General features: G+C 45.8%; 1 protein-coding gene across 4 annotated transcripts in view; it reads left to right on the top strand.

Annotated features, from left to right (window-relative positions):
• The first annotated feature begins 15,335 nt into the window (after nt 1-15,335).
• Nucleotides 15,336-27,305, top strand: part of b4galt7 (xylosylprotein beta 1,4-galactosyltransferase, polypeptide 7 (galactosyltransferase I)) — a 45,343-nt gene continuing 33,373 nt past the window's right edge. For 2 of the 4 annotated variants that reach the window (XM_007909884.2, XM_007909880.2), the window contains exons 1-6: nt 15,336-15,789; nt 22,306-22,463; nt 23,397-23,456; nt 25,035-25,133; nt 26,167-26,278; nt 27,143-27,262. In XM_007909884.2, the coding sequence (XP_007908075.2) occupies nt 15,669-15,789; nt 22,306-22,463; nt 23,397-23,456; nt 25,035-25,133; nt 26,167-26,278; nt 27,143-27,262 (670 nt within the window). In that variant the 5' untranslated portion in view covers nt 15,336-15,668. The remainder of the gene's footprint in view (nt 15,790-22,305; nt 22,464-23,396; nt 23,457-25,034; nt 25,134-26,166; nt 26,279-27,142; nt 27,263-27,305) is intronic. The other 2 variants (XM_007909882.2, XM_007909883.2) reach the window with 2 other exon arrangements.

The following is a 27,305-nucleotide window of genomic DNA, read 5'->3' as shown; positions in this document are numbered from 1 at the left end:
CCATGATCTAATAGAATGGTGAAACAGGCTTGAGGGGCTGAATGGCCTGCTTCTGTTCCTATATTCCAGTGAGGTGGAATTTGGAGAAAATCTATGAAATGGGGTTAACCCAGAGCTCTCAAGCTTTATAATGGCCGATTAGACCCCAGGCAAGGGAAACAGAAAGTCATAGAGGGCAAGGCCACATCCAGAGATTACTCCTACAAACATGATAGGAGAAAGCATTCATTCTAGAAAAGGTGTTCAGACTCACACCCCAGACCCACAGAAACAATAGCAACATCAAACTGTTACCCAGTTTCTCACAATTCATTGTACAGGAAAGAATCCCGTTACAAAATAAAGTATCTACTCTTTCTCTGAACAGCTGACTGCATAATTTATGTTATTGTGATTCTCTTGTGAATTGGGTCTCAACAACTAGTCTCCACGTTGAGAAGCGAGCAGGCGAGTGCTATGGGATCTGGGAGGTGTTGGAGGAGAGGAGCAGACCAGGCAGAGCGCTTACGGGAGAGAGCCGACTTGAGGCCGGCGGTTGAGAGTTTACTCGGAGACGTCATTACAAAATCTCTCTTCCACAGAATAGAAACAACCTTGGTCAAAGTGACAAATGATATTTTGTCCCTCTGTGACAACAGTAGCAACAACTTGCATTTACGTGCCCTCATGCAGGCATGACCTGAAGATCAGGAAGGAAGGGACAAGCCAGAGGGATAGAGGAAGAGTGTTCCAGAGTTTTCCTGAGTGTTCCCTCTGCCTCCTCGTGCTCCTTGACCTCTCTGCTGCCTTTGACACCATTGACCACTCCTCCTCCACCGCCTCTCCACTCATCTCAACTTTAATGGTTTAGCCCTAGACTGGTTCAGATCCTACCTCTCACACCGTCTCCACTTTGTCTCCACAAACGGCTTCTCCTCAAGCCCCTGCATTGTCTCGTGTGGCGTCCTTGGTCCTCTCCTCTTCAAGATGTACACACTCCCTGTTGGTGACATCATCTGCAGACATGGGGTCAACTTCCATATGTGTGTGGATGAGACTGCGACGGTCGTCACCCCTAAATATACCCGTGTTATATAAAGCGCAGTGTGCTAGGTGGCCTCTGTGTAGATTCTTCTCTGTGACATGCAAGTTCCCTCTATATGTGAAACTTCACTATGTGAGAATTAACATGACATCAGGTAATCCCAACGCCTTATAGCACAACAATGGGATGCTTCAGTCAGTGCCCTTCGCACTACCAGCACATTGTTAGGATTTACTTGAAGGGACCGCATGCACTCTTCCACATATTGTCTAACCTTCCTCTTGATCTGGGACCACCAGTATTCTCTAAGAATCTCCTGAGTTCCCCTTAATGCCATAATGTAAACCTTCCTGTCCCTCATGGGCCGTTGTAATCAAGTATCCCCAAACTCATTTTGGTGGAATCAATTTTTTTGTTGATTCCCTTTGCCAGAACAATTTGGATCCTACCAAAAGTTGTTTTCCTCTGGCCCAAATTGGAAGGTTCCAGGTGGGTCACTACTTCCGTTAGTTCGGAGGCTGCAGCAAAACAGCAGTCAACAACCCTTTCAGATCGGACAAGCATGTCTGCATGATTGTTACCAACGTTATGAATGTCATCTCTCTGATGACATAACATGTGCCAAACTTGGATTAGAGGTTTTCCAGATTTGTTGCCATATTGTTTTATGAACCAAGGGTTTACTTTTGTAATGAATCCTATCCACCACAACCCAATTAATAAGGTCTTCAGAATAGGCTCTACACAAATAAGCAGAATCAATGACGACCACTGCCTTTGTGCTTGACGGGAAAAGCTTTAAAGCCTCCGGCAGGGCAATAGCTTTAGCCGCTTGTGGTGATGCCCCCTTACATATGATAGATAGGTTTTCTGATTCTTCCCACCCCATTGTCATCCATTTGCTAACAGCAATATCCACTCCTACATCCCTTCTTTTTTCCACCACTTGCACTGAACCATCACAATGCAGTACAGTCAATCCATCCACTCACTCCCAACGTTTAACTTCCTCTGAGGGTTTACGTTCTGGTAGTAAACAGTAAATCTATATCAAGTTCAGTTTTAGTTTGGAACTCTACCATGGGATCTTGCAAAAGCCCTTCCCACAGAGCCCATCTTTGCTTTAAAGCCTTTAGATTTTTACATTTCCCTTGCACTGCAGACTGAATACCAACGTTAGAAGGATAATTTTTTCATTATGCTGAGCTAAGCTCCTCACTCACTTTCGCTAGCATTGTAGTTATTACAGCTAAGGTCCTTTTATTTCAGGTCAAACTTTTTCTCTGCCTGAGAGAACTCAAAGCTAATACACTTAAAAGGAATGGGTTCTTTTTTCAGCCCAATCCTCGCTATGGCGTTATTTTCGCTAACCTTAAAGGTTACTAGTAAATCTGTTACTCGTATTCTAATGGCTAAAGGGCATCCCTGCAAACCTGCTTTCTGCAATTCCCCTTCTCCGTTTTAACTTGGTCAAAGTCTTTTATGCTCTCTATTGCCTCTATTTTAGTAAGCCTTCTGTATAGTGGTGTTACTAATATAGTGTAGTTTGGTACATAGTTAAGGGCATAGTTACATAGTCCTAAAACACCCTGCACTGCTTTCTGTTTGTAGGTGTTTTCACATTTTCAATTTTTTCAAGGTAGCCTTCAGAAAGACCTATACCATCATCGGACACTGTGTGCCCAAGGAATTTCACTTGGAGTCTTCCTTTTCGGCTTTTACGTAGATTTATTTTAAACCCTGCCATCGTAAGTGCCTCCAGCACCTTTTTTAATTTGTCAATATGGTCATTTGGGTTATCATCAGTCCAGAATATATCATCAACCTAACAGCTTACCCTATCACTGTCTGTTGTATACATTGAAAATGGATGGACTCTTGTACCAGCCCTGTGGCATCCAATTCCATACATATTGCTGACCCTTGAATGTAAAGGCAGTTTTCCACCAATCTCCACTGACTTGCTCCAAAACACATTAGCTAAATTTAAAGTGGTTTTGTCTCTAGGTAAATTGTCTAATTCACTGCTTAAATGGATATTTTGTCCTGCAGCTTTTGTGGTCAGATTATCTGTCTGAAATCAATTACCATTCTCATCAGGTTTTTTAACTTTAACATTATGGCGATGTGCTTCCTGCAGGAAATTGCACCCGAAAGTTATCCCCTCTGAACAACAACAACAACTTGGATTTATATAGCGCCCTTCACGCCGGATGGCGTCTCAGAGTGCTTCACAGTAACGGATCCCGGGACCGAGCCAGGGGGAGGGGGAGGAAGGTGACCAAAGGCGTGGTCGAAAAGAAAGGTCTTCAGCAGAGACCTGAAAATAGGAAGGGATGGAGCGAGGCAAAGGGAGTGAGGAAGGCAGTTCCAGAGCTTCGGGGCATAGTGGCTGAAGGCACGGCTGTCGACGATGGAGCGGAGGTGTTGGGGGACGAGGAGGAGGCCAGACCCGGAGGAACGAAGGCAACGGGTACTGCTTTGAGGAGAGAGGAGGTCAGAGAGGTCGGGGGGTACAGAGGAATGCAGGGACTTGAATACAAGGGTGAGGATCTTGAAATCGATCCTCTCTGGGATAGGCAGCCAGTGCAGTCTGGCAAGGACTGGGGTAATCGGAGAGCGGAGTTTCGTGCGGGTGAAAATGCGGGCAGAGTTTTGAATGAGTTGGATTTTATGGATGGTAGTGGATGGGAGACCGGCGAGGAGGGCGTTAGAGTTGTCCAGCCGAGAGGTGACAAAGGCATGGACCAGGGTTTCAGCGGATTTTGGGGAGAGGTATTGGCGGAGACAGGCAAGGTGGAAGAAAGCAGTGCTGGTGAGGGACCAGATGTGGGGGAGGAAGGATAATTGGGGGTCAAACCTGACGCCTAGATTGCATACAGGTTTGGAGAGTTTTAGGGGAGGTCAGGTAGGGGAGGAGGTGAGAGCCATGAGATTTTAGATGTTGACGAGAGCCAAAGAGTATGGCTTCTGTCTTGTCAACGTTCAGCTGAAGAAAATTTGCGCTCATCCAGCCCCTGAGGTCTGACAGGCAGCTGACAGAACATCAGGCGACTGGGGGTCGCAAAGAGAGGTGGAACAATAGAGTTGGGTGTCATCTGCATATATGTAGAAGTGTCTGCGGATGACATCCCCAAGAGGGAGCATATACATCAGAAAGAGGAGGGGGCCAAGGATGGATCCTTGGGGTACCCCGCAGGTGACCGGGTGAGAGCGGGAGGAAAAGCCATTTGTGCAGATGTATTGCTGGCGGTTTGTGAGGTAGACTCGAACCAGGCGAGTGCGGTGCCACTGAGGTGGATGACAGAGAAAAGGCGGTGGAGGAGGATGATGTGATCGACTGTGTCGAACGCGGCGGAGAGGTCCAGGAGGACAAGGAGGCAGAGAGAGCCCTGGTCACAGATAGAGAGGATGTCGTTTGTGACTTTCACAAGCGCAGTCTCTGTACTGTGGACGGAAACCGGACTGGAGGGGTTCAAAGAGGGAGAGGGAGGAGAGGTGTGCGCGACATTGGTTGGCAACAACCCGTTCTAAGTCTTTTGAGAGGAAGGGCAGGTTAGAAATGGGACGGTAATGGCTGGGGTTTGAGGGATCTAGGGAGGGTTTTTTCAGGAGGGGGGTGATGACAGCAGTTTTGTGGGAGGCAGGGACTGATCCGGAGGAAACGGACTGGTTGATGACGTCAGCCAGTAGTGGGCAGAGGAGGGGCAGCTGGGTGACCAGCAAGATGGTGGGGAGTGGGTCGAGGTAGCAGGTAGTGGGTTTCATGGAGGTGATGGTGGGTTAGAGGGAGGAGGCAGAGATGGGGAGGAAGGAATGTAGAATGGGGGTGGTGATAGGAGCAAATGATGAGGAGGGTAATGGGGGCAGAGAGGGCGTGGTGGTGGGTGACAAGGGGCAGGTACATGAGGATGCCTGGCAGATGTCCTCCCGACATGAAAAGCGCTATATCAAATGCAAGGATTATTATTATTATTATTATAGATGTTAAATATTTTAGATGAAAAGAATTCCATGACCTCCTCGCACTTGGCATTTGATACGAAGATTGAGGAGGCCTGAGGGGGCGCACGGAGGAGGTAGTGGGTGGTGGAAAAAAGGATTTTAGGGTTATGTTTAGCCTCCAAGAAGCTTCTTTGGGGTTGATTACAACCCTCATTTGTTTGTTCTACATCGTTATTCTTGTTCTGCATCCTCAATCTCCACTGTCTGCTCCTACATTTGGCTTAAATTGGCCCCACTCCTTGAACAACCACCTGCTTCTTTTCCTGATTTTTTGGTTCTTCCCCTAACACATTTTTTACTTTAGACCGTTACCTGAGCACCCATGTCCACTAGAGAGTTACATTTTTACCCTCTATTACCACAGGAATTCGGGGTCGGCTGGCAAAGTTTACTTCTGGCGAGAGATTACCCCTGTTGTAGTGCTTACTTATAGTTTGATGTGAACTCCCTGCCTGTCTGTTATTCTTTTCTGACCCGTCAGATCTAAGTCAAGTTTAGGGACTGGAAACATTAGGAAAGTCACGCGGCTATAGCCACGTACTAAATTCTCTCATTTTGTTATTATTTTAACCCCATTTGTGATTGAAGGGGGTAAATTAAAAACAAATCTTCGCAAACACTATTTCAGTGAGTGTATATTGAACCTGTGGAACAGGTTCCCTAGGAAGATGGTTGAAGCAGGAAGTGTTGATTTTTTCAAAAACAGATTAGATAGTTTTCTTTTAGTAAATAACATTATCGGATATAGTACATAGGTTGTTTGGGACATATGTGCATGTAATCTCCAGGAATGTGGAAGGCGAAATAGAAGGCCTTGGCCTTTTCTCGTCTAGCATTTCTTATGTTCTTACTTGCATACATAGGTGTTGGTCCAGTCGTGCTATTTGGTCTATTTCTATTTTCTTTACTATCCTACCATCTATGTTTACCTCAAATAAGTTTTCAGTATAGTAATAACAGCAATCATCCTTGTATTTGATATAGCGCCTTATCACAACTTCGAGATTTCTCAAAGCTCCTCGCAGAATACACTGTAAAGGGAATTGACTGAATATTTTGTGGGTAAAATGCGGTAGCCAATTGCGCATAGCGGTGTCCCACAAACAGTCATGGATTGAGTTACCAAATATTATTATTTTAATTTTTTGGGGAAGGAATTAATACCCTTGGAAATTGAATAACAACCAGGTTCCTACTTACTACCAGGTAAACAGAGGAGTGTGGAGTAAGGAAACTTTACTACCGTTTTGCCCTGCCTGGAATCGAACCCAGGTCCTCTTGTTTGCAAGCCAAATTTTCTAACCACTAAGCTAGAGACTAGCAATACCAGTAATACTTCTCAGCATGCTTCACTATCAGTTCCCACTGTTCTGGCTCCAAGGGATCTACTTCTGATGCAAGCACAAACCCTCTTCACTCTGGAATCATTGCCATGTGGAATATCTCTCCCCATAACTCTTTGGAAAATTACTTGGTGACTTTGGAAGCTGGGATCCTGGGGTACCCCTTACTAAAAGGGGTCCATTTTTTCAGGAAGCCTTTTTCCTGGATAATGTTTTTTTTAATCTCGCTCAATGCTACCACTAAATTGTCCCGTTTAGGATTTATTAAATCTTTCCACTGTCTATTTATGACAGACTATAGGTAAATTTGAACTGCTACTTTATTTGGTAAAGTAACTAAGTTTGTGATTGCAAGGGTGGAACTCAGCCATCGTTTTGCATCGTTCATATCAGGCCTTACACCTGTTAGAGATTTCAAAGTGAACACGCTTTCACGCTTTCACTGTGGGTATTAATAGTTTCCTGCATTTGGAGTCCTGTAGCCCAGTGGTTAGAGCACTTGCTTTGCAAGCGAAAGACCTGGGTTCGATTCCCGGCAGGGTGAAACCTTGGGCAAGTTTCTTTACTCCACACACCTGATAATAATCCCTCAAGAAAATAAAACAATAATAAATTGGTCACTTCAAACCACGACTGTTTGTGGGACACTGCTGTGCGCAATTGGCTGCCGCGTTTCGCCCACAAATATACAGTCAATTCACTTTATAGTCTATTCTGTGAAGCACTTCGAGAGTCTAGAAGACGTGAAAAGAGCTATATCAAATGCAAGGATTATTATTATTATTTCTTCTTTACTTGCAATGTGGGTTTTTTCCCATGCGCAAATTCCAGCTTTTGAGGCAAAATCAACTGCTTGGTGTGTTCTCTGTTAATGAGTTCTCCTTGGAGTTCATTTTTTAAATCTATTATTTGAGCTTGCTGCTCTCTCTGTCTTGTAGGCTACGTTACCCTATTATACCTTCAGCTTGTCAAAGCTCTTCGTTCAGCCTTTCTACCTCTGCCTTTGCTTCTCTAAGCGATATATTCATTTAATTAACAATGTTCTCATGTCTGTCTAACTGAGTATAAGTTCTGGCTCTGTTTCTCTAACAATGGCTTTTGCGCAGTCCCTATTCTTTTTAGTGGCCTGCAACCCCGCTAGCACTCCAGCTGCAAGAGCCAAAATGACTGCTCCTGTTTATCCTTCCTGGAGAAAGGTGGCCCCGCTGTTCAGATGCAGTATTGGATCTCCTCTCGTGTTGGAAGTTTTGCCTACAATCTTTGCTCCTCGGTCCCCTTGCTAAGGTTATTTCCCCAAGTCCTGAATTGATTAAGCATTCTTAGTTTCCCTCCCAACTCCGTGCTGTGACATTTTCCCTCATGGTTCCCACTTCTGACCCCTTACTCTCCTGTTTGTTGTTGGTACGTTTATTACCTCGCCTGAACCCCAAAAACTCATCTCTTCCTGAATCCCACGCAATATCCCAAGAACAATCCATCCCTCCCATAAATGACCGTTTGGTGCTTGGATGCCCTATTCACTAAATCTACGCTCGGGTATATTGAGCCAAGTATGGTCGAGCCCACACTACTCATCCTACTATTTATTTTCTGCTTTCTTTTAATTTTGCTAGATAGGTCGCCTGACCTCTTAAATTGCCTCAGTTTACGGCTGCAGGATTGAGGTATTAGCTTCCCCATTATCTCCCATTTGTGTGTTTAAATTGCCTGGTTCAGCTAATTTCAACGTTTTGATCTCCTCAATTACCTATATTCTGATTTTCTATCAATCACAATCTCGGTACTCAAAATAATCAGTCTCGTCATCGGACTGATCATTTCTTTTAATTCTGACTACACCTACCCTTTCTTTGGTTTCTTTGTCTTTAACTAGTATGCCTCGTTTGCATGGCCATTCCACCATTGAGATTGTGTTTTCCCACTGAGTTTGTCTACGTGTAGTGCAGATTTGGAATGTGGTGTATTAGTATTCCATCCCGGTTGCTGCGTCCCCCATTATCCTTAAGTTTAAGTAGTAAAACATTTTCTATTGGTCTGCTTAGTTCTCTTGATTCCCATGTTGAATGCCAAGTGCACAATTCTCACCCCTTAATGTATACCCATGTTATGTAAAGCTCAAGTGTACAAGATAAACGGTCGCAATGTTAAGAAATAGAAAAACCCTGACACCATAAGCTTCTTGGGAAACCTGGTAAATAACACGAGTGCTCTGGCCCCTCTCCCCCTTCTGCGATGTCTACTCTAGCCCCCGCTGTCTCCATGCCTACTGGCTGACTATGCCCCGCCAACCGCTAGTCTTGGCGTGCACATTTTGGCTGCCACCCCCGATCCGAGCTGCTTTCCCCCAAAATGCCCCATCTCTGACCTCTAATCTGCATCACTCCTGCTCTGTCCTCCTCTCCCTCCGTCCTCCTCACCTCCTATTGCCACTTGACCGTCCCAAAGCCTCTCTCTGCTCCAGCCTGGGAATCCTCCATTAGGCTCACTGTGGCACTCTCTGTCCAGCAGCAGCGTCACTGATTGCACCATCCCCCATAATCGCCGCAAGGCCCACTGACCCCAGACACCAGAGATAAAGCTCTCCTGACTCATCCACATTTCCCCCTAACTGCCAATCCTCGAACCCACCTCCCCTCATATCTTACACATTCCTTTGCCGACTGTCCCCTTCGCATCACCATACAAAATGTCCCCTCCTTTCCAACAAAGCCCTCACCATCAACGATCTCATCGTTGATGAAAACATTGATATCCTCGCCTTCACAGAAACCCAGATCAACCCAGGTGACACCTTCCCCTTGACTTAGGTCACACCACCCGGCTATACCTTCCACTATATTCCACGACCTACCCACCGTGGTGGTGGTGTGGCTCATCTCTAAGACCTCACTTGGCCTATCCCCTTACTCCTCCAGTTCCTTCCCCTCCTTCGAGCAGCTTACACTCTACCATCCTCCAATCTTTCCCTTAAAATTCTCCTTGTTTATCGCCCCCTCATCCCCATTGCAACCCTCCCCCATCTTCCTCTATGACCTTCTAGCTTGCCTCTGCCTCTGCTCTGAACACCTCCTCATCCCAGGCGACTTCATCCTGCCCTTCTTGCTCTATCTCCACTGACTTCTCTCCTCTAACAACCTCTCACTCCACATCCACTCTGCATCTCATGTCCATGACCACCAGCTTGACCTGATGATTACCCAGGGCCTCAGCATCTCAAACGTCACCATCACCGACAAAGCCATCTTGGATCACCACTTAATCTCCCTTAACTTCAATCCCTCTCCCCACCAGCCCACCACCATCTCCTACCACCCCTGGAAAAAATATCTCCTTACACTCCCTCTCCACTGCCTTGGATTCACCTGAAATCCTCCCACTCCCCCCCGGCAATGACGTACCCTCCTCGGTCACTCTCCTCCACAACTCCTTCTCCACCATTTTTGATACCCTTCCTCTGAGTACCTCCTGAATCATATCCTGCACATACAATTCACCCTGGTACACCAGCTACCTCTGCTCTCTCAAGGCACAGGTGCGTGCTGCCGAACACACCTAGCTCAAATCTAATTTAACGATCCATCGGCAGTTCTGTCTGGACCATGTCAAAACTTACCGCTCCACCCTCACCTCCATTAAATTGTCTTTCTGCTCCAAGACAATCTTGGAGGCCAAGGACAACCCCAGGCTCCTCTTCTGCACCATCTACCGGCTCACCGCCCACCCCCGCATGCCTCGCTCATGCTCTCCTCCAACTCCAACTGCAAGGAGATGCTGGATTTCCTCGAGACCAAAATTGAAGAGATCCGCTCAGCCGCCTCTGCCCTCCCAACTGCTACCTCCTGTCAGCGCCTACATGCCTCAGAAACTGGCAGCATCACCATCCAGAGATGCACACTCCATGTCACTGAGCCAGTCCAGAACCTTGACATCATATTTGACCCTCAACTATCCTTTTTCCTCCACATCCGTACCATGACTTTACACTTTACAGTGTGTTCTGTGAAGCGCTTTGGGACGTCCTCCCGACGTGAAAAGCGCTATATCAAATGCAAGGATTATTATTATTATTATTATGACCCGCTCTGCCTTCCCCCACCACCGCAACATCGCCCGACTCCACCACTGCCTCACCCCGTAGGCCGCCGACACCCTCGATCACCGTTCACCACATCTAGGCTCGACTACTCAAACACACTGTTTGCCAACTTTTCCCTCCACAAGCTGCAGATCATCCAGAACTCTGCAGCTCGTGTCCTCTCCTGCATCAAGCTCCATGACCCCATCACACCCACCCTCCACTGGCTCCACTGTCTCACCATCCCTCAGAGGATAGAGTTCAAAATCCTCATCCTCACCTTCAAGGCTTTCCATGGCCTTGCACCTTCCTACCTCTGTGACCTGCTAATTCCTTATCAACCTGTCCACTCCCTCCGCTCATCAGGCTCCAGCCTCCTCCACATCATCCGTCTGGCCCGCCCTACCATCAGCGGTCAAGGCCTTCAGCCTCTCTGCCCCCACTCTTTGGAACTACATCCCACAGTCGCTTTGCCTTGCTCCCTGACTTGCCCCCTTTAAATCATGTCTCAAGACCCTCCTCTTTGACCGCGCCTTCAGCCACCCTCCTACCCCTACCCTCCTTGCCCTCCAACCCTCCTGATCCTAACTCCTTGCTCGGGTCCAAATTCCTGACTGTCCTGCACCTTGAGACATCCTCCCGACGTGAAAGGTGCTATACAAATATAATTTGTTTACACTTGTGCGAAGTCCATTGTGTGAAGTCCTCTCACTTTTTTAAACAAGCAGCTTATGGAATTTGTTGAAGATTTGTACAAATTACATTGAATCAGTAACATAGAGGTAACATAAACTATGGGGGAGAAGATATTAGAGGTCTAATTTTACTCTATGGAGACTATCCGGAAGTTGTCGTAACTTTGAATTCAGTCTTAACTTCGCAGTCGGTTTTCTGCAGATCTTAAAAGAATGTATGGAAAGCTGACTTCATTAAGGCTGTATTTGCCAAAATCTAGATACTCTGAAATGTTACATAAATAGAGTCATTTCTTCCAATACGTGTGACTACATGCTCGCAAAGCCAGTGATAATTGCTCCTAAGTGTGTATTTTCTACACTGAATTTGTGATGATCGGGATATAATGACTGGAAAAATTTGTCCTGATTATTCGCAGGTTGCATCGTCACTGTGGTTCAGAGTTCACGCATGAAGCAAACTGCTTCGATAGTCTTAAATATTTAATGATATGTGCCTTTGATGGAGCAAAACCTTTTATACATTAATGTAATTCTTAGGGGAGGTAAAACAACATTTTTAAAAAAATCTCATCAATAATTTACTGGCTTGAGTTTCTTTTGTTGTGAATCCCCTTTTGTTTTTCTGTGGGATGCATGTGCCATTTACTTCTAAGGCAGCAACTTGTGCTTGTACTATGTATCATCTTTCAAGTTGGATTTCTTAATAGGAATCACTGTACTTGATGGATGTCAAGCAAATAGGGACTCCTTCCTGAAACTGGAAGTGTATTGCTCTGAATTGCTCAACCATTACTCCAATGCAATGTGCTTCAGAGTGGAGTTCAAACCAGTTGACAGGATTGTAAAAAATGGTCTTCATAATGATGATGATAATATAATAAAAATAATAAATTTGATATTATAATAATAATCCTTGCATTTGATATAGCGCTTTTCACGTCGGGAGGACGTCCCAAAGCGCTGCACAGAACAAACTGTAAAGTGAATTGACTGTATATTTGTGGGCGAACGCGGCAGCCAATTGCGCACAGCAATGTCCCACAAACAGTCATGGATTGAAAATGACCAATTTATTATCGTTTTTGGTTTTGGAGGGATTATTATTAGGCTCTGTGTGGAGTAAGGAAACTTGCCCAAGGTTTCGCCCTCTGCCTGGAATTGAACTCAGGTCTCTCACTTGCAAAGCGAGTGCTCTAACCACTGAGCTACAGGACTCCACCTGCAGGTAATCAGGAGGGATACAGGTTTGTTTCATAGAATCATACAATTATACAGCACAGAAAGAGGCCATTCAGCCAATCGTGTCTGTGCTGACTCTTTAAAAAGACCTATCCAAATCAATTCCACTGCCCCGCTCTCTCCCCATAGCCCTGCAAACTTGCCCTCCCCATTCCACCCAGCCCCTACCCCAAAACACACACGCTCAATTGTATTGAATTTGATGTGGGGGGGAGTGGGTGGAAGTCCAATACTACAGACAAGGAACCTGTCAATAATAACAATAATGATCATTGCATTTAATATAGCACCTTATCATGTCGTCCAATGGTGATAAAGGGGTACAGGCTATTCCCCGAGGTCTCACCTGAGGACTTTCCTTTTACTACCCCCTCTCTCTGTGACTCGGGTTAGACTCCACCACTGTGGAGCGTTCCAAGATGCTACCCCGTGTGAAGGGTGTTATGTAAATGCACGTAGTTGTTGTTGTTTAAGTGTCAGCTTGGCACAGAGGGTTGAAGGTTGTGGGTTCAATTCCCATGTTGGGAATTCAGTTGCAGTAATTCACAAAGTCTAAGATGACACTGCTGAAGGGTGCTGCACTATCGGAGATGGCATCCTTTGGATGAGATTTTAAAACCAAAGTCCGTCTGTCTGCTCAGGTGGATGATAAAGATCCCATGGCACTACTTAAAAGAGAAGGGAGTTTCTCTCTCCCGGTGTCCTGGCATACAATTCCCCAAATTAAATCGGTCACTCACTCCATGGATGTTTATGGGACATAGCTGCGCACAACTGTGCTAGTGGATTTGCCTATAAATAGAGTAATTCCATTTCACAGTGCCTGTGAAGTGCTTTGAGAGGTCCTTCCAAGTGATAGGGTGCTATATCAACAACAATAACAAAATTACATTGATATAGCACCTTTCACGTCAGAAGGACGAATCAAGGCACTGGACAGTTAAGGGTTTGCACCCAAGCTGGGGGTTGGAATCAAGAAGGGTGGGGGAGGTGGGAGGGTGATGGAATGCACGACCAAATGCATGATTATTATTATCTCTCCTTACACCTCTCCTTACCTCCCAGCTCCGCCTCCTCGCCCCTCTACTCTCTGACAACATCAATTTCTCCCTATCATCTGGTATCATTCCCATCCCTCTAAAAACAGCTATAAATTACCCCCATCCTGGAAAAACCTTCCCTGGACCCATCCCTGCTTTCTAACTACTGGCCCATCTGCAACCTCCCTTTTCTTTCCAAGGTCCTTGAAAGAGTTGTTGTTTCCCAGCTTCGCTCCTTCCTCTCCTACCATTCCCTTCATGAGCCCTTCCAATTGGGTTTCTGTGCTGCTCACAGCACGGAAACTGCTCTGGTCAAGGCCACAAATGATATCCGGTCCATCTGTGACCAGGGCTCCCTCTGTCTCCTCGTCCTCCTCCAACTCTCTTCTGGCTTCGATACCATGGACTACTCCATCCTCCTCCACCGGCTCTCATCTCACCTCAACCTTCTAGGTTTTTTCCTTGAATGGTTCAGGTCTTATCTCTCACACCATCTCCAATTTGTCTCCGCCAACGGTTTCTCTTCCAGCCCCTGCATGGTCTCGTGCAGTGTTCCTCATTTGGCCCGCATTTTCTCCATAGCCTTGCAATCCTGTCCTCCCCAAATACCCATCTACTTCTCTCTTAAAAGTTGTTATTGAATTGGCTTCCATTACCCTTTCAGGGTATGCAGATGACATCCAACTCTATCTCTCTGCCTCCAGCCTCGATTCCAGGACAACTGACGTCCAAACAGAATATCTGTCAGACATCAAGTTCTGAATGAGAGCCAACTTTCTATAGCTGAGTATCAGCAGGACTGAAACCCTCCTTATTGGCTCACGCCAGCGTCTCCGCACCTCAGGCACTGACAGCATCAGCATCCATGGATGCACACTCCACCTCACCAAGCCAGTCAGGAACCTGGGTGTCTTGTTCATTCCTTGACTATCCTTTCTCCCCCATAATTGTGCCATGACCAGCTCTACCTTTATCCACCTCCGCAACATTGTCTGACTCTGCCACTGCCTCACTCCACAGGCTGCTGAAACCCTCATACATGCATTCGTCACCTCAAGGCTCAACTACAGAAACTCCCTCGTCGGTCTCTCCAACTCTTCCCTCCACAAGCTGCATATCATCCAGAATTCTGCAGCTTGTGTCCGCTCCCACACCAGGCTCCATGACCCCATCACCCCCACCCTTGCCCGGCTCCACTGGCTCCCCATCCCTCAGAGGATAGAATTCAAAATCCTCATCCTCACTTTCAAGGCCTTGCCCCCTCCTACCTCTCTGACCTGCTGACCTCCTATCAACTGTCCTTTCCTTCCGTTCAGCAGACTCCGGGCTGCTCCATGTTTCCTGGCCAACCCGCCCGACCACTCAGCCACTCTGCACCTACTCTTTGGAACTCCATCATACAGTCCCTTTGCCTTGCTGCCTCCCTTGCCTCCTTTAAGGCATAACTCAAGACCCTTCTTTTTGACGGTGCCTTTAGCTGCCCCGCTCCCTCTCTGCTCTCCCTCACCCCAACCCTGCCCCCCAATGCTCGGGTCCTGATCCCTGACTGTTCAGCGCCTTGGGACGTCCTGCCAACGTGAAAGGCGCTTTACAAATGTGATTTTGTTGTTGTTGTATTATTATTGTCTCCTGACAGCAGTCAGTCAGGTGTGGGCTGCCCACCTTATGCGTTGAACCAAAGCCTGAGAAAAAAAGCCACTTAACGCTAACGCCCTCTATTGTGGAATTGCTACAATCGCACTACCCGAGGCTCCCGCTTTCATCTCTTAATATTTTCGGGATTGATTCGGGCTTCTTTAGAAAAAAAGGGGCGACCTGCACCTGGTTACTGGCGAGAAGCCAACAGAGGCGTTGGCTCTGTCATTGTGTTGGTGATCCGTGACTGTCAACAGCAGAACTGAGTGCGAGTCGCCCTCTGACAGAGAGATTGCAATGGAGGAAATGAACAACCACGAAAATCATTAACAGCACTGCGAGGGGACGGGAAAGGGACGGGCGGAGATCAATGGGGATTTAAAGACAGGACATCAGCTGAAATATTCCTGCGTTGGAGGCAAAGGCACTGTTACTGTGCTCTCGCGGTTTAGGGATATTTAATCTCCGGTTGAAGGAATCGTGAGGCAAAGGCGAGAAGCAGCTCCGGCTCCAGGGAAGGAGCTGCAAAGACGATAGGGCTCCGTGCGGTACCTTCTGCAGAAGTTACACAGATCCCCGATCCACCCGTTAAACCCTGGAGCCCGAGACATGTCTGGTGAGGAAATCCCTCAGATTTTGTTGCTGTTGCTCTTTCCTGGAGCTTTGTTTGGAACGGGAGGTTTGGCTTTGAACGCCAACTCTGCCCCCAGGACCACAAGCGACTTCACTGGTGAGAGCGCTCTTCCCATATGTCTGTCTGTCTGTCTGTCTGTCTCAGATCAATCTAAAGTTGCCACAACCAACCCTAACCATTTAAACTTCATGTTTCTTTTTTCTCTTTTAAGGTCAATTTGCTGGCAAAAAACTCAATTTTAACTTTAATAATAATAATAATCCCTGCATTTGATATAGCACCTTATCACGTCATTGAGACATCTTAAAGCATTTCACAGAATATACTGTTAAGCGGATTGACTGTGTCACCTGTTTGCGTGACAGTTCCTGCATTTTACTTGGTGAAAATTTTGGTGTATCAAATGTAATTTTGTTGTTGTATTATCATTTATAATTATTGGTGTAGTTAGTGCATTATAATGATAATACATATGATAATATTATTATATAGTGATAATAAATAATTGAATAGAATAATTTGGTATATTATAAATGATAATACATCAACATTTTCAGAGTAACTGTTACACTCACTTTGTTTCAGGTTTGTTGGGATGTCCTCCCGACGTGAAAGGTGCTATACAAATGTAATTTTGTTGTTGTTGTTGCTTCTGCGATTAGAGTGAGAGAGAGTTGCAGTGAATTCTCTCAGACTGTGTTCCCAATCTCTTCTGTCACCATATTGGTGCACCACAACTTTAAGACTGCTGCGAGACCTCACGGTTTCTTTTTGGAAAATCCTAAAGAGCCAATCCACATCTGTAAAAGAAAAAAAAGGCACCAAACCAGCCTCACGGTTCACCGCCAGCTGTGGCTCCAGCATCTTCATACCTACTGTCACTTCCTCTCTCAAGCCCAAACTGCCTTCTATTCACAGGTCATTCCGGAGGCCAAAATGAACTCCAAAATCCTATTCTCCACCACCCACCACCTCCTCAAGCACCTTCAATCCTAACATCTAATTCCAAGTCCGAAGAGGTCTTGGATTTCTTAATCTCCAAGATAAATAACATTTACCTGGCCACCTCCTACTTCTGGCCCATGTCCCCCCCATTCCTTCTCAATCAACCACTCCTCCTCCCATGGCTCCTACCAAAGGCCCCAATCTACATTCCTCTCCTTTCTCCCTCTCATCCTCCATCACCCAGTTGAAGTCCACCACCTCCTGCCTCGGACTCCTCCCCACCCAGCTTCTAGTCACTCAACACCCTCCTCTACCCACTGCTGGCAGACAACATAAGTCAGTCCCTCTCCTCAGGCTCAGTCCCACTCACACCTCGCCCTCCACTCCCTACTCAAACACCTCCAGTCGGTTTCTGCACAGCACAGAGACAGCACTCCTCAAATTAACAAAATGATGTCCTTTGTCTCTGTGACCAGGGCTCCCTGTGCCTCCTCATCCTCCTGGAGCTCTCTGCTGCGTTTGACCACGCCATCCTCCTCCACCACCTCTCCTCCCTCATCCACCTTAGTTGGACTGCACTCGCATGGTTCGAGTCCTACTTTACCAACCGCCAGCACTTCATCTCAGAGTTTTTCATAACTCCTCCGCCTGGTCACATGTGGAGTACCCCAAGGCTCTATTCTTGCCTTCTTCTTTTCCTAATGTACATGCTCCCTCTTGGTGATGCCATCCACAGACCTGGGGTAAATTTCCACAAGTCTGCGGATGACACCCAAATCTACTTCTCCTCCAGACTCCCAGTCCGCTGATGTCCTGTCAACCTGATGGACACCAAGGCCTGGGATAAGTGCAAATTTCCTGCAGCTGAACATCGGCAAGATGGAAGCCATACTCTTTGGCTCCCATTAACGTCTTCTCTCCTGCAGGTCTGAACTCATCAATCTCCCAGGACTCTCCCTCAGACTGTCTGTATCCGTGTGCAACTCAGGCATCAGGTTCGATCCCCAGCTTTCCTTTCTACCACATATCCATTCCTGACCTGGACCGCTTTTTTCCACCTCTGTCACATTGCCCACCTCCGTCCATACCTCACAACTGACACAGTTGAAACCCTCGTCCACTCTTTTGTCACTTCACGGCTGGACTATTCTAGTGCCCTCCTTGCTGGTCTCCCCAGCTCCACCATACACAAAATCCAATTGATTAAAAACTCTGCACTCCCATCACAGCAGTCTTTGTCAGGCTCCACTGGCTCCCAATTACTGAACGGATTGATTTCAAGATCTTCTCACTTGTTTTCAAATCATTTTCATGCCCTTGCTCCTCCCTACTGATCCAATCTGTTTACCCCCACCACCCGCTGCCTCTGCTTGGCTGGCTCCGGCTACCAGTTTGTCCCTCGTGCGCCTCTGTTCCACCATCGATGCCCGTGCCTTCAGCCACTACCCCCTGAAATTCTGGAACTCTCTCGCTCAATCCCCCCACCTTGCCCACTCCCTCCCTACTTTCAAATCCCACCTAAAGATGTTCTTTTTTGATTGTGCTTCCGGTTACCTCCCCCTCCCACTTTCCCTGGCTCGGTGTCTAAGACTCCACCACTGACAAGCGCTTTGGGATGCTACCCCATGTGAAGGGTACTATATAAATGCAAGTTGTTGTTGTTATTATGGAGTCCTGTAGCTCAGTGGTTGAAGCACTCGCTTCGCAAGTGTGAGACCTGGATGCGATTCCCGGCAGGGCGAAAGGTTGGGCTAGTTTCCTTACTCCATACGCCTCTGATTATCTAGCAGTAAGTAGGAATCTGGTTGTTAGTCGATTGGTAGATCATTTTTCCGGGGTAATAATTCTTTTTTAAAAAAAATTGGTCACTAACTCATGACTGTTTGTGGGACACTGCTGCCGCGTTTCGCCCACAAAATATACAGTCAATTCACGTTATAGTATATTCTGTGAAGCACCTTGAGATGTCTCGAAGATGTGATAAGGCGCTATATCAAATACAACGATTATTATTACTGTTGTATAGTATACTATGAGGGACGGACCCGTAAAGCTATTGTAAAGTCCTGAGGTGCATGAAGCAATGAAATAAATTATAAAGTTAACCTAAATTGGAACCTTTGTATAACTGGATGGTGTGGCTGCCAATGGTGTTCAGAGCAGCTGGCTTCTGGGTCATTCAGCTGTTTAAAAACCTCCTTAATATAGCGACAACCTTTATTATATTGATCCTCTTTTTACAAATAGAACCAAATTTCCAGATAATCCCTCAAACTTGTTGTGTCTAGCTGAGGTGCAGTTATTTGTAAGCACTAGGATTGAACTAGATACATAATTGTCTTAGTTTGGATTGTGATTCCTTGCTATCTTGGTGTTTAATTTGTTAATAACTCCCCAATTTAACTACGAGAACACATATCCAAACAGACTTAAATTTGATCCCCAGACTCTCTGTATTCAAAGGAAATCTTTCAATCTCCCTGTCACCAACCATAGCAATCTCTAAAGAGGAGAAGAAATGGGTAATTGGGCCCAAGAGTGCAATGCTAGAGTCAGGCTGACAATAGGGCTTGTGTTTAAAGTACTGTTCACTCAAATGGAACAAATCTGTCACCCGAGATCTGTACACTGTCCAGATGGAGACACAAGAGCTAAATTAAGAGATAATAACTAGGTGATGTCAAACTGAATAAATTGGGGAGGCAGATGACGCAGTATACAGAAAGTCACTGGAGAACAAGGAAGCTGATGGGTATGGAACTAGATAAACTAGGAGTTAAAGACAATTTCTCAGAGAGTGTCTTATTCAGAAGAGGTATATAGATGGTAAATAGGATAGAGATTGTAAAGCTGCAAAGTGCTTTCAAGTGTGACAAGAAAACATAATTTACATTTGGGGAGGACAAGTTTGCAGGGCTATAGGGAGAAAGCGGGGGAGTGGGATTGATTTGGAGAGCTTTTTTTCAAAAAATCGGCACAAACACCATGGGCCAAATGGCCTCGTTCTGTGCTGTAAAGAAAGGGACGCCACCCAGTCCCATTCTTAGTCGCAGTTCAAACTGGCTTGTTTTTGTCTTTCAGGTTTGTTTTCAGAAGCTGATTTTTAAAGAAATCTTTAGAAGTGCTGGTGCAAGCTCCTTAACCTGTTTATCAGGATTGACTGCATTGCAGCAACAAAGAACCTGAAAGAGGAAAATGGGCCTCTTTAGAACTCAAAGGGTGAGAGAAGTAATCCCCATGTAGGATAATTTAATAATGTCCTTATATCTCACTCAACACTGAAACATTTTAAAAGCGCTTCTCAGGTAATTGCTAGTTGCTATATAAATACAAGTTGTCGTTGTACTGTTGCGTTTAGTGACTGTATATTTAGGCAGACGCAACAGCCAAGCGAGTGTAACAAGATCACACAAACAGATATGAAGTGAATGATAACATATGATAACTCTTTGCATGTGACACACTGTGGATAACGTCCAACTGGATCAGGGGCAGGAGCTAATGTTTTCTCTGAGACAATAAGTTTGGGCCCTGGCCTGGCTCATATACAGTTTCCACTTTGTTATTTAAGCAATGTGGCAAAAAAAGTTTACAGAGTGAAAAGAGGCCAACTCCTGACTAATGATGACATCCAATACCATATACACTCTGTCTAAACTGGATTCCCATGCAATTTATCTAGGAGTTGAAACAGACTGCTCTTCCCAGTCCCCCATTGGAAAGAAGGCTTGTATTGTTTCTCTGGCCCAGATTCTCTTCAGTTCCCACTAGAGTTACAATATGCTGCACCTTGCAAGCATCATTAACAAATGACTGTTTATCTGATGAAAATGTATTTCAGATGTGACGTTCAGTGATGTGTGTCGAATGACTTCCAAAGAAAAATGTAACATTCTCCAATGTGTGTCATTGTCTCCCAAATTGTTTCATTGTAAAACTGCTTCGGTGATGTGGGAAAGATGTTCAGTGTCATTGAGAGTTCAGTGAAAGGAAAAAGAAAAAACATTCATTTTTATAGAGCTTTTTCCTGTCTAAATGGTCTCTGTCAAGTCAATGACTATTTTGGTACATAAATGCAGCAGCCACTTTATACACTGCTAAGTCACATGAACAACAACTTGCACTTATATAGCGCCTTCCACGCAGGGTAGGGTCTTAGAGCACTTAATAGTGGTGGAGCCTGACTCCGAGCTGGTGGGGAGGGGTGGGAGCGAGAGGTGGCCATAAACACGGTCGAAGAAGAAGGTTTTCAGGTAGGACTTGAAAAAGGGTAGAGAAGGGGCAAAAAGGATGGATTGAGGGAGTATTCCAGAGTTTCAAGGCATAGTAGCTGAAAGCGTGATCTCCAATGGTAGGCCGAGGGTGCGAGAGACAAGCAGGAAGCCTCTGCCACTTCAGCAGAGGCACCAGGTGATGGATTGGGGAGCGAGGAGGTCGGAGAGGTCAGAAGGTGCTAGGGAGTGAATGGATTTGAACACGAGTGTGAGGATCTTGAAGTCGATCCGTTCGGTGGTGAGGGTCCAGTGGAGCCACGGCCAGAACTGGTGAGATTTGTTTGTTCCGGGTCAGTATGCGGACAACAGAGTTCTGAATATGCTAGATCTTTTGAATAGTGGAGCTGGGTAGACCGACAAGAAGTGCGTTTGAGTAATCCAGGTGGGAGATGACAAACGCATGCACAAGGCTGCATTTGGGGTAAGGTACGGTCGGAGGCGGGCAATGTGACCAAGATGGAAGAAGATGGTCCTGGTCAGGGATTCACCTCATGACTAGCCATTTACTTCTGGCTAGTCTTCTGGCTAGAGAAAAATTTCTTCTCTTTCAAAAAATGCCATGAAATTTTCAACACCACCACCAAAAACAACTCGTATTTATATAGTGTCTCTCACGCAGGCTAAAATCCCAGCGAGCTTAACATCAGCCTGGACAATGAGCTCAAAGTCGAGATATGGGGCTTAATTCCACAACTTTCTGACCCAGTAAAGAGAATGTTACCAATTAAGACAAACAATACTCTGGTGTACAGATAAGGGCCTCTTGCTCAGTCATCCTAAGGAATGTCTTTCACACTTCTCTGAAAATAATTTGTTTACATTATAACTTCTACATATTATAAATGCAGGAAGATGTAGTATTGAGTCCATATTATAAACCTGAGAAGATATACTGTATCTCCTTAATTCTGGCTCTGCAGATCGCTTGTAAAACCAACAGCATCATTGATTGTCATTCACCAGTAATAATAATAATCCTTGCTTTTGATATAGCGCCTTATTACATCATTGAGACGTCTCAAAGTGCTTCATAGGATAAACTATAAAGTGGATTGACTGTGGATTGATTGAGGGTGCCCCACAAACAGTCATGGAATGAGTTTTTTCTCTTTTGGGGGTGGGATTATTATTCCCAGAAAGCGCTTCGCCAATCAACTAACAATTGGGTTCCTACTTACTGCTAGGTAAACTGAGGTGTATGGAGTAAGGAAACTTGCCTAAGGTTTCACCTCCCCAGGAATCGAACCCATATCCTCTTGCTTGAGAGGCGAGCACGCTAATGACAATTGTACGGGACTCCACAAACTTCTGGACAGTCAGTGTCACAATAAATAACACAGCACGGGCCACGCAGCAATCATTAGCAAATCAAAGTGTTTTTTCTGTGTTTTAGATCTGACTACATCTACTGTCCAGCGCTTCTCCCGAGAGCACGTGTCTAACTACGCCACATTCCTCCTGGGAAAGAGGGAGAAGGTTCTGTACGTGGGAGCTAAAGGGGCCGTGTTTGCTCTGAGCCTGAACACTGTGACCCAGGAGGTTAAGAAGTCGGTGAGTAAGCTGTTATGAGTCGTGTGCATAGGTTTGGATATTCTTAAGCATGATGATGGGTTTACGCATGTGTCAGCCACCTGGCTGACCCCCAAAAATAGTGTGCGTGAGGTTCTTATAGCGGGGAGGAGCCGGGAAAGAGATTTTATTATAATAATAATAATAATCCTTTCATTTGATACAGCGCTTTTCACGTCGGGAGGACGTCCCAAAGCGCTTCACAGAACACACTGTAAAGTGAATTGACTGTATATTTGTGGGCGAACGCGGCAGCCAATTGCGCACAGCAATGTCCCACAAACAGTCGTAGATTAAAAATGACCAATTTTATTATTGTTTTTGGTTTTGGAGGGATTATTATTAGGCTCTGTGTGGAGTAAGGAAACTTGCCCAAGGTTTCGCCCTCTGCCTGGAATTGAACTCAGGTCTCTCACTTGCAAAGCGAGTGCTCTAACCACTGCTGGATTGTGATGTTAATAAACTTATTTTCTGTATGCACATTTTTTGTCTGTGTAAGTGTTTGTCTTGGTCTCTGTGTGAGCGCAACTATATACATGGTTGGTGCACTGTGTGTATCTGTATGTCTGTGTATGCTTGTGGACACCTGTTTCTGAGTTTTTGAGCTGTCTATGTGTGTATGTTCCTGTGTCAGTATGTCTATGCAACATGTGTGTTTCTTTGTCAGCGTGTCTATGTGCGTGCGTTTCTGTGTCAGTGTACGTGTTTGTTTCTGCGTCAATGTGTGTGTATATTCTGTATCTGTGTGTATGTTTGTGTGTCATTGTGTGTTTCTCTGTCTGTGTATATCTGTGCATGTGTGTGTGAGTGCATTGGTCATTGCTCCACCCTCCCGAGATTTTGGATGGGACACAGAGAATGCCTTGTCCTCTCACATCTCAGCTTTATATTTACAAGCTGCTATTGCTTCCTCAGCTCACATGGACCATGTCAGAGGAACAGAGGGTGGACTGCACCACAAAAGGAAAGACTTGGGTATTGAACTCCTTTTCACATTAAATGTTTCTAAATTTTTCTGAAAACTGTAGGTCCGTGCTCCATTCCCACAGGGGATTCCTCTATTGATGATTGATTGAGAAGTATGAGAGATCTAGTAAAGGGATTTCTTTGACACTGGCCAGATGGACTAGAATGGTCTTCTTAGGTCTTGTATATTCCTATGTAAAGTGGAGCTATCCCAGTATAACCTCCAATGTTAAACCAATTTATTTCTAGTTATGTGAATCATACCCAGGGGGGTATAATCACAAGTCTGTCTGTGCCAACAGGTTCTGTGGGCCTCAGGGCCTTCAATCAAGGCAAATGTCAGGTAGGAGAAGAAGGGACAAATGGCTGGATTGGCGGGAGAGATGTATAGGAGAGAAATGAGGGATGTAAAAAAATTGAAGGAACCATGAGCAAGAAAGGACAACAACAACAACCTGCATTTATCTAGCACTCTTCATGTGGGTAGTGTGACGGAGCTCTTCACAGTGGCAGAGCTTGACACTGAGCCAAGGAGAGATGGTAGGTGACCATAGGCAAGGTTAAAGGAAGGTCTTCAGATGTGATGTGAAGACAGGGAAAGAATGGGGAAGGTAGAGGGATTGAGGCAGAGACCTAGAGTGACGGAAGAGGTCTCGGACGTAGATAGTGGGTATGAACTCCCACTGAGCTCTGTTTCTTTATAGCTTGAAACAAAAGTGAGGGAGAGTGGGAAAGAGTGTAATTACAGATCAGGGAGAAATCACAAGATTAGTTTGGATGAAGAAGGGCTTGCAGCTCATTTGATCTCAGGGCAAGACTGAAAAGCAGAGGAGGAAACAAAAGAAAGATTGGAGAAAATAAAATTAGTGTATGGTGTAAGATCAGGTGAAACAGTAAGTTTTAATATTACAGCATAAGTTTTCTAAGAACACTCAACTGAAACCGCAAAGTACAGAAACCGATTCCCTGATTTTTGGATTATTTTGTGTTTATTATATAATAACTTACATTTATATAGTGTTGTTCTTGATGTAATTGTGTCCTTGTGTTGAACAGATCACTTCCTTGATTACTTTACATTTTATTTTGCGTTTGGATCAATCTTCACTGAGGTTCCAACTAATTTTTTTGGTCAGCCGAGTGTCTGACACATGTGGAAACCCATCACCATACTTAAAAGAGTATCTTTTAACCCAAACTGAGAATTCCCACCTCCACAAGGAAATTCTAGAGATAAATTTTTGGAACGGAATGCACACTCTCTTCCTGGAGGGACGTATCCTGCTTACCTAATTCTGGAAAGTATTAGACATAGGAACTGGAGTTACAGTGCTGTTGGATATCAACAGCATATCAACTATAACTGATCCAGTGCTCAGTAGAACTGCTCTCAGCACTGGTTGTGTTGATAGCAGAACCCTTTGCCAAAATAACTCTGATGTTATCACCAGACATCCTTCCTCCCATTTCCAGAAATAGCCTTGGTGTTGCAGGCAGACTCCCATGCAATGCATGTGATCTCCAGTTGAAGGTGATGCGGAGGTGAGAGATAAGAGGTGGGAAATGGCTGTGTTTGGTTTCTTACAGGAGGAGTGTAACAATTTCATACGTGTGTTGGAGTACATTAACCACACGCACATCTTCACCTGTGGAACCTTTGCATTTAACCCTCAGTGCACCTACATCGTAAGAGCAATTCTGTTCCTGAAGTTATTCAATGCGCACGTGCCTTTGTATTGTACTGTGCTAGTGCATGTGTGTGCGTTGGTGTCGGAGTGCGTGCTACTAAGTTTATGTGAGTACACATGTGTATGTATGTGTTGATGTGTTTGTATGTATAGAAACTTGTGGAGGTGCTGGTCCCAGTGAACAACACACTTACATTTGTATAGCAGCTTTCACAACAGGAGGAAGTCCCAAGGCGCTGGACAGTCATTGTTTTGGATCCGAGCTGGGGGTCAGGATTGGGGGGATGTGGAGGGCAAGGGGAGAAGGAGGGTGATAGAAGGCACGGACAAAGAGGAGGGTCTTGAGACAGGTCTTGAAGGAGGCAAGGTAGGGGGCGAGGCAGAGGGATTGTGGGATGGAGTTCCAGAAGGTGGGGCAGAGGGACTGAAGGGCTGCCCGCTAATGGTTGGGTGGGTGAGGCGGGAGACATGAAGCAGGCTGGAGCCTGCTGAGCAGAGGGACCGGGCAGGTTGGTAGGGGGTTAGGAGGTTACAGAGATAGGGGGGAGCAAGGCCATGGAGGGCTTTGAAGGTGAGGACCAGGATTTTGAACTGCATCCTCTGTGTGATGGGAAGCCAGTAGAGTCGGGCGAGGATGGGGGTGATAGGGTCACGGAGCCTGGTGCTGGAGAGGACACGAGCTGCAGAGTTCTGAATGATCTGCAGCCTATGGAGGGAGGAGTTGGGGAGGCTGACAAGCAGGGAGTTTGCAGAGTTAAACCTGGGTATTATGAATGCCTGTATGAGGGTCTCGGCAACCTGTGGTATGAGACAGTGGCGGAGCCCGGTGATGTTGCGAAGGTGGGGGAAGGAAGGGCGGGTCACGGCGTGGATGTGGGATAGAAAGGATAGTTGAGGGTCAAACAAGATGCCAATGTTACAGACTGGCTCGGTGAGGTGGTGCCTGCATCTGTGGATGGTGATGCTGTCAGCGTCTGAGTGTCAGTGAAGCGGGAAGACAACACAGTGAGGAAGGATGTTTCTTATTTCAGAAGGTCTCCGACTTTGAGCTGGTGAAGAATGGAGATGGAGAGGTGCTCCTGGAGAGTGGGAAGACAAAGTGTCCATATGATCCGGCTTTGAGGCATACCGTCGTGATGGCAGGTAGTGTCTCTTCACATTTTCTCCTGTTTCCACCTCTGTTTGAATGCAGAGGTTAGTTTCTGTAACACTGCAGGCAAATGGTCAGTGGTAAATTTAATCTTCCAAAATAAAACCTTTCTTTCCCCCACCCTCTGAATTCAGGGTCTCCTTGAAACTCAATTGGCTCCAAGGTGATATGTTTAGCAGCGAAATATCAGAATCGAGACAGCCCTCTGTGGCAAACTCAGTAGTCCAGTTCCTGAACCAGGCAGGTGCGCAGTATTCCAGAGCACTGCTAATGACAGCACAGCCAACTTGACTCCTTGGCAGGACTTGGAGACCAGTCATCCCACTCAGCTCCTGTTAACCCTGCAAGCCAAAGCCCTAATGGAGTCCTAGCTGGACAAGCAATGGAAACAATTTCCAGACAGTTGCTGACTCACACTGATGTATAGTTACGTGTTTGCTGCACCCTTCAGCACCTCACTCAACTGTCTACTTGCCCTAGGAAAATACTGAGCATATAGAAAAAGGGAACACAGTAGATGTTATTGACGTGGACTTTCAAAAGCCACTTCAGAGGATAGTTGCAAAGATTACGTCCCAGACAAGTATTGAGGGCGAAATGGCAGCATGGACACAAGATTGGCTCAGGGACAATGGCAGAGTGTAGAAATGTTCTTCACATTTATGAGACCTGGCCAGTAGCATGCCCCAGTGGTGCACTAGAACTTCTCTTGTTCATATACATAAATGTTTCTGACAAGGGAATGATATCAAAATTGCGGGTGTTACTAAATTAGGAAACAGGTTACTATTAGTGCATTCTTGTGTTGTGCTCAATAACTAATGTTGTCCTCTCTTGGCTCTGACCCTGTAACACAGATGGAGTGCTTTACGCTGCTACTACATCCAATCTCCATGGGACTCAACCGCTCATCTCCAGGACGATGGGTCCCTTAAACCAGCGAATCTCAACAGAAATGTTAACGTCTTGGCTGAATGGTGAGTGTTGATAGAGGAGGGGGGGGAGGGAGTAAAGGTACAA

The sequence above is a fragment of the Callorhinchus milii genome, unplaced genomic scaffold (assembly GCF_018977255.1).
Source record: "Callorhinchus milii isolate IMCB2004 unplaced genomic scaffold, IMCB_Cmil_1.0 Scaffold13, whole genome shotgun sequence".
Lineage (NCBI taxonomy): Eukaryota > Metazoa > Chordata > Chondrichthyes > Chimaeriformes > Callorhinchidae > Callorhinchus > Callorhinchus milii.
Note: the sequence above shows the minus strand (reverse complement) of the source record. Positions and strands in the feature narration are given on the sequence as shown.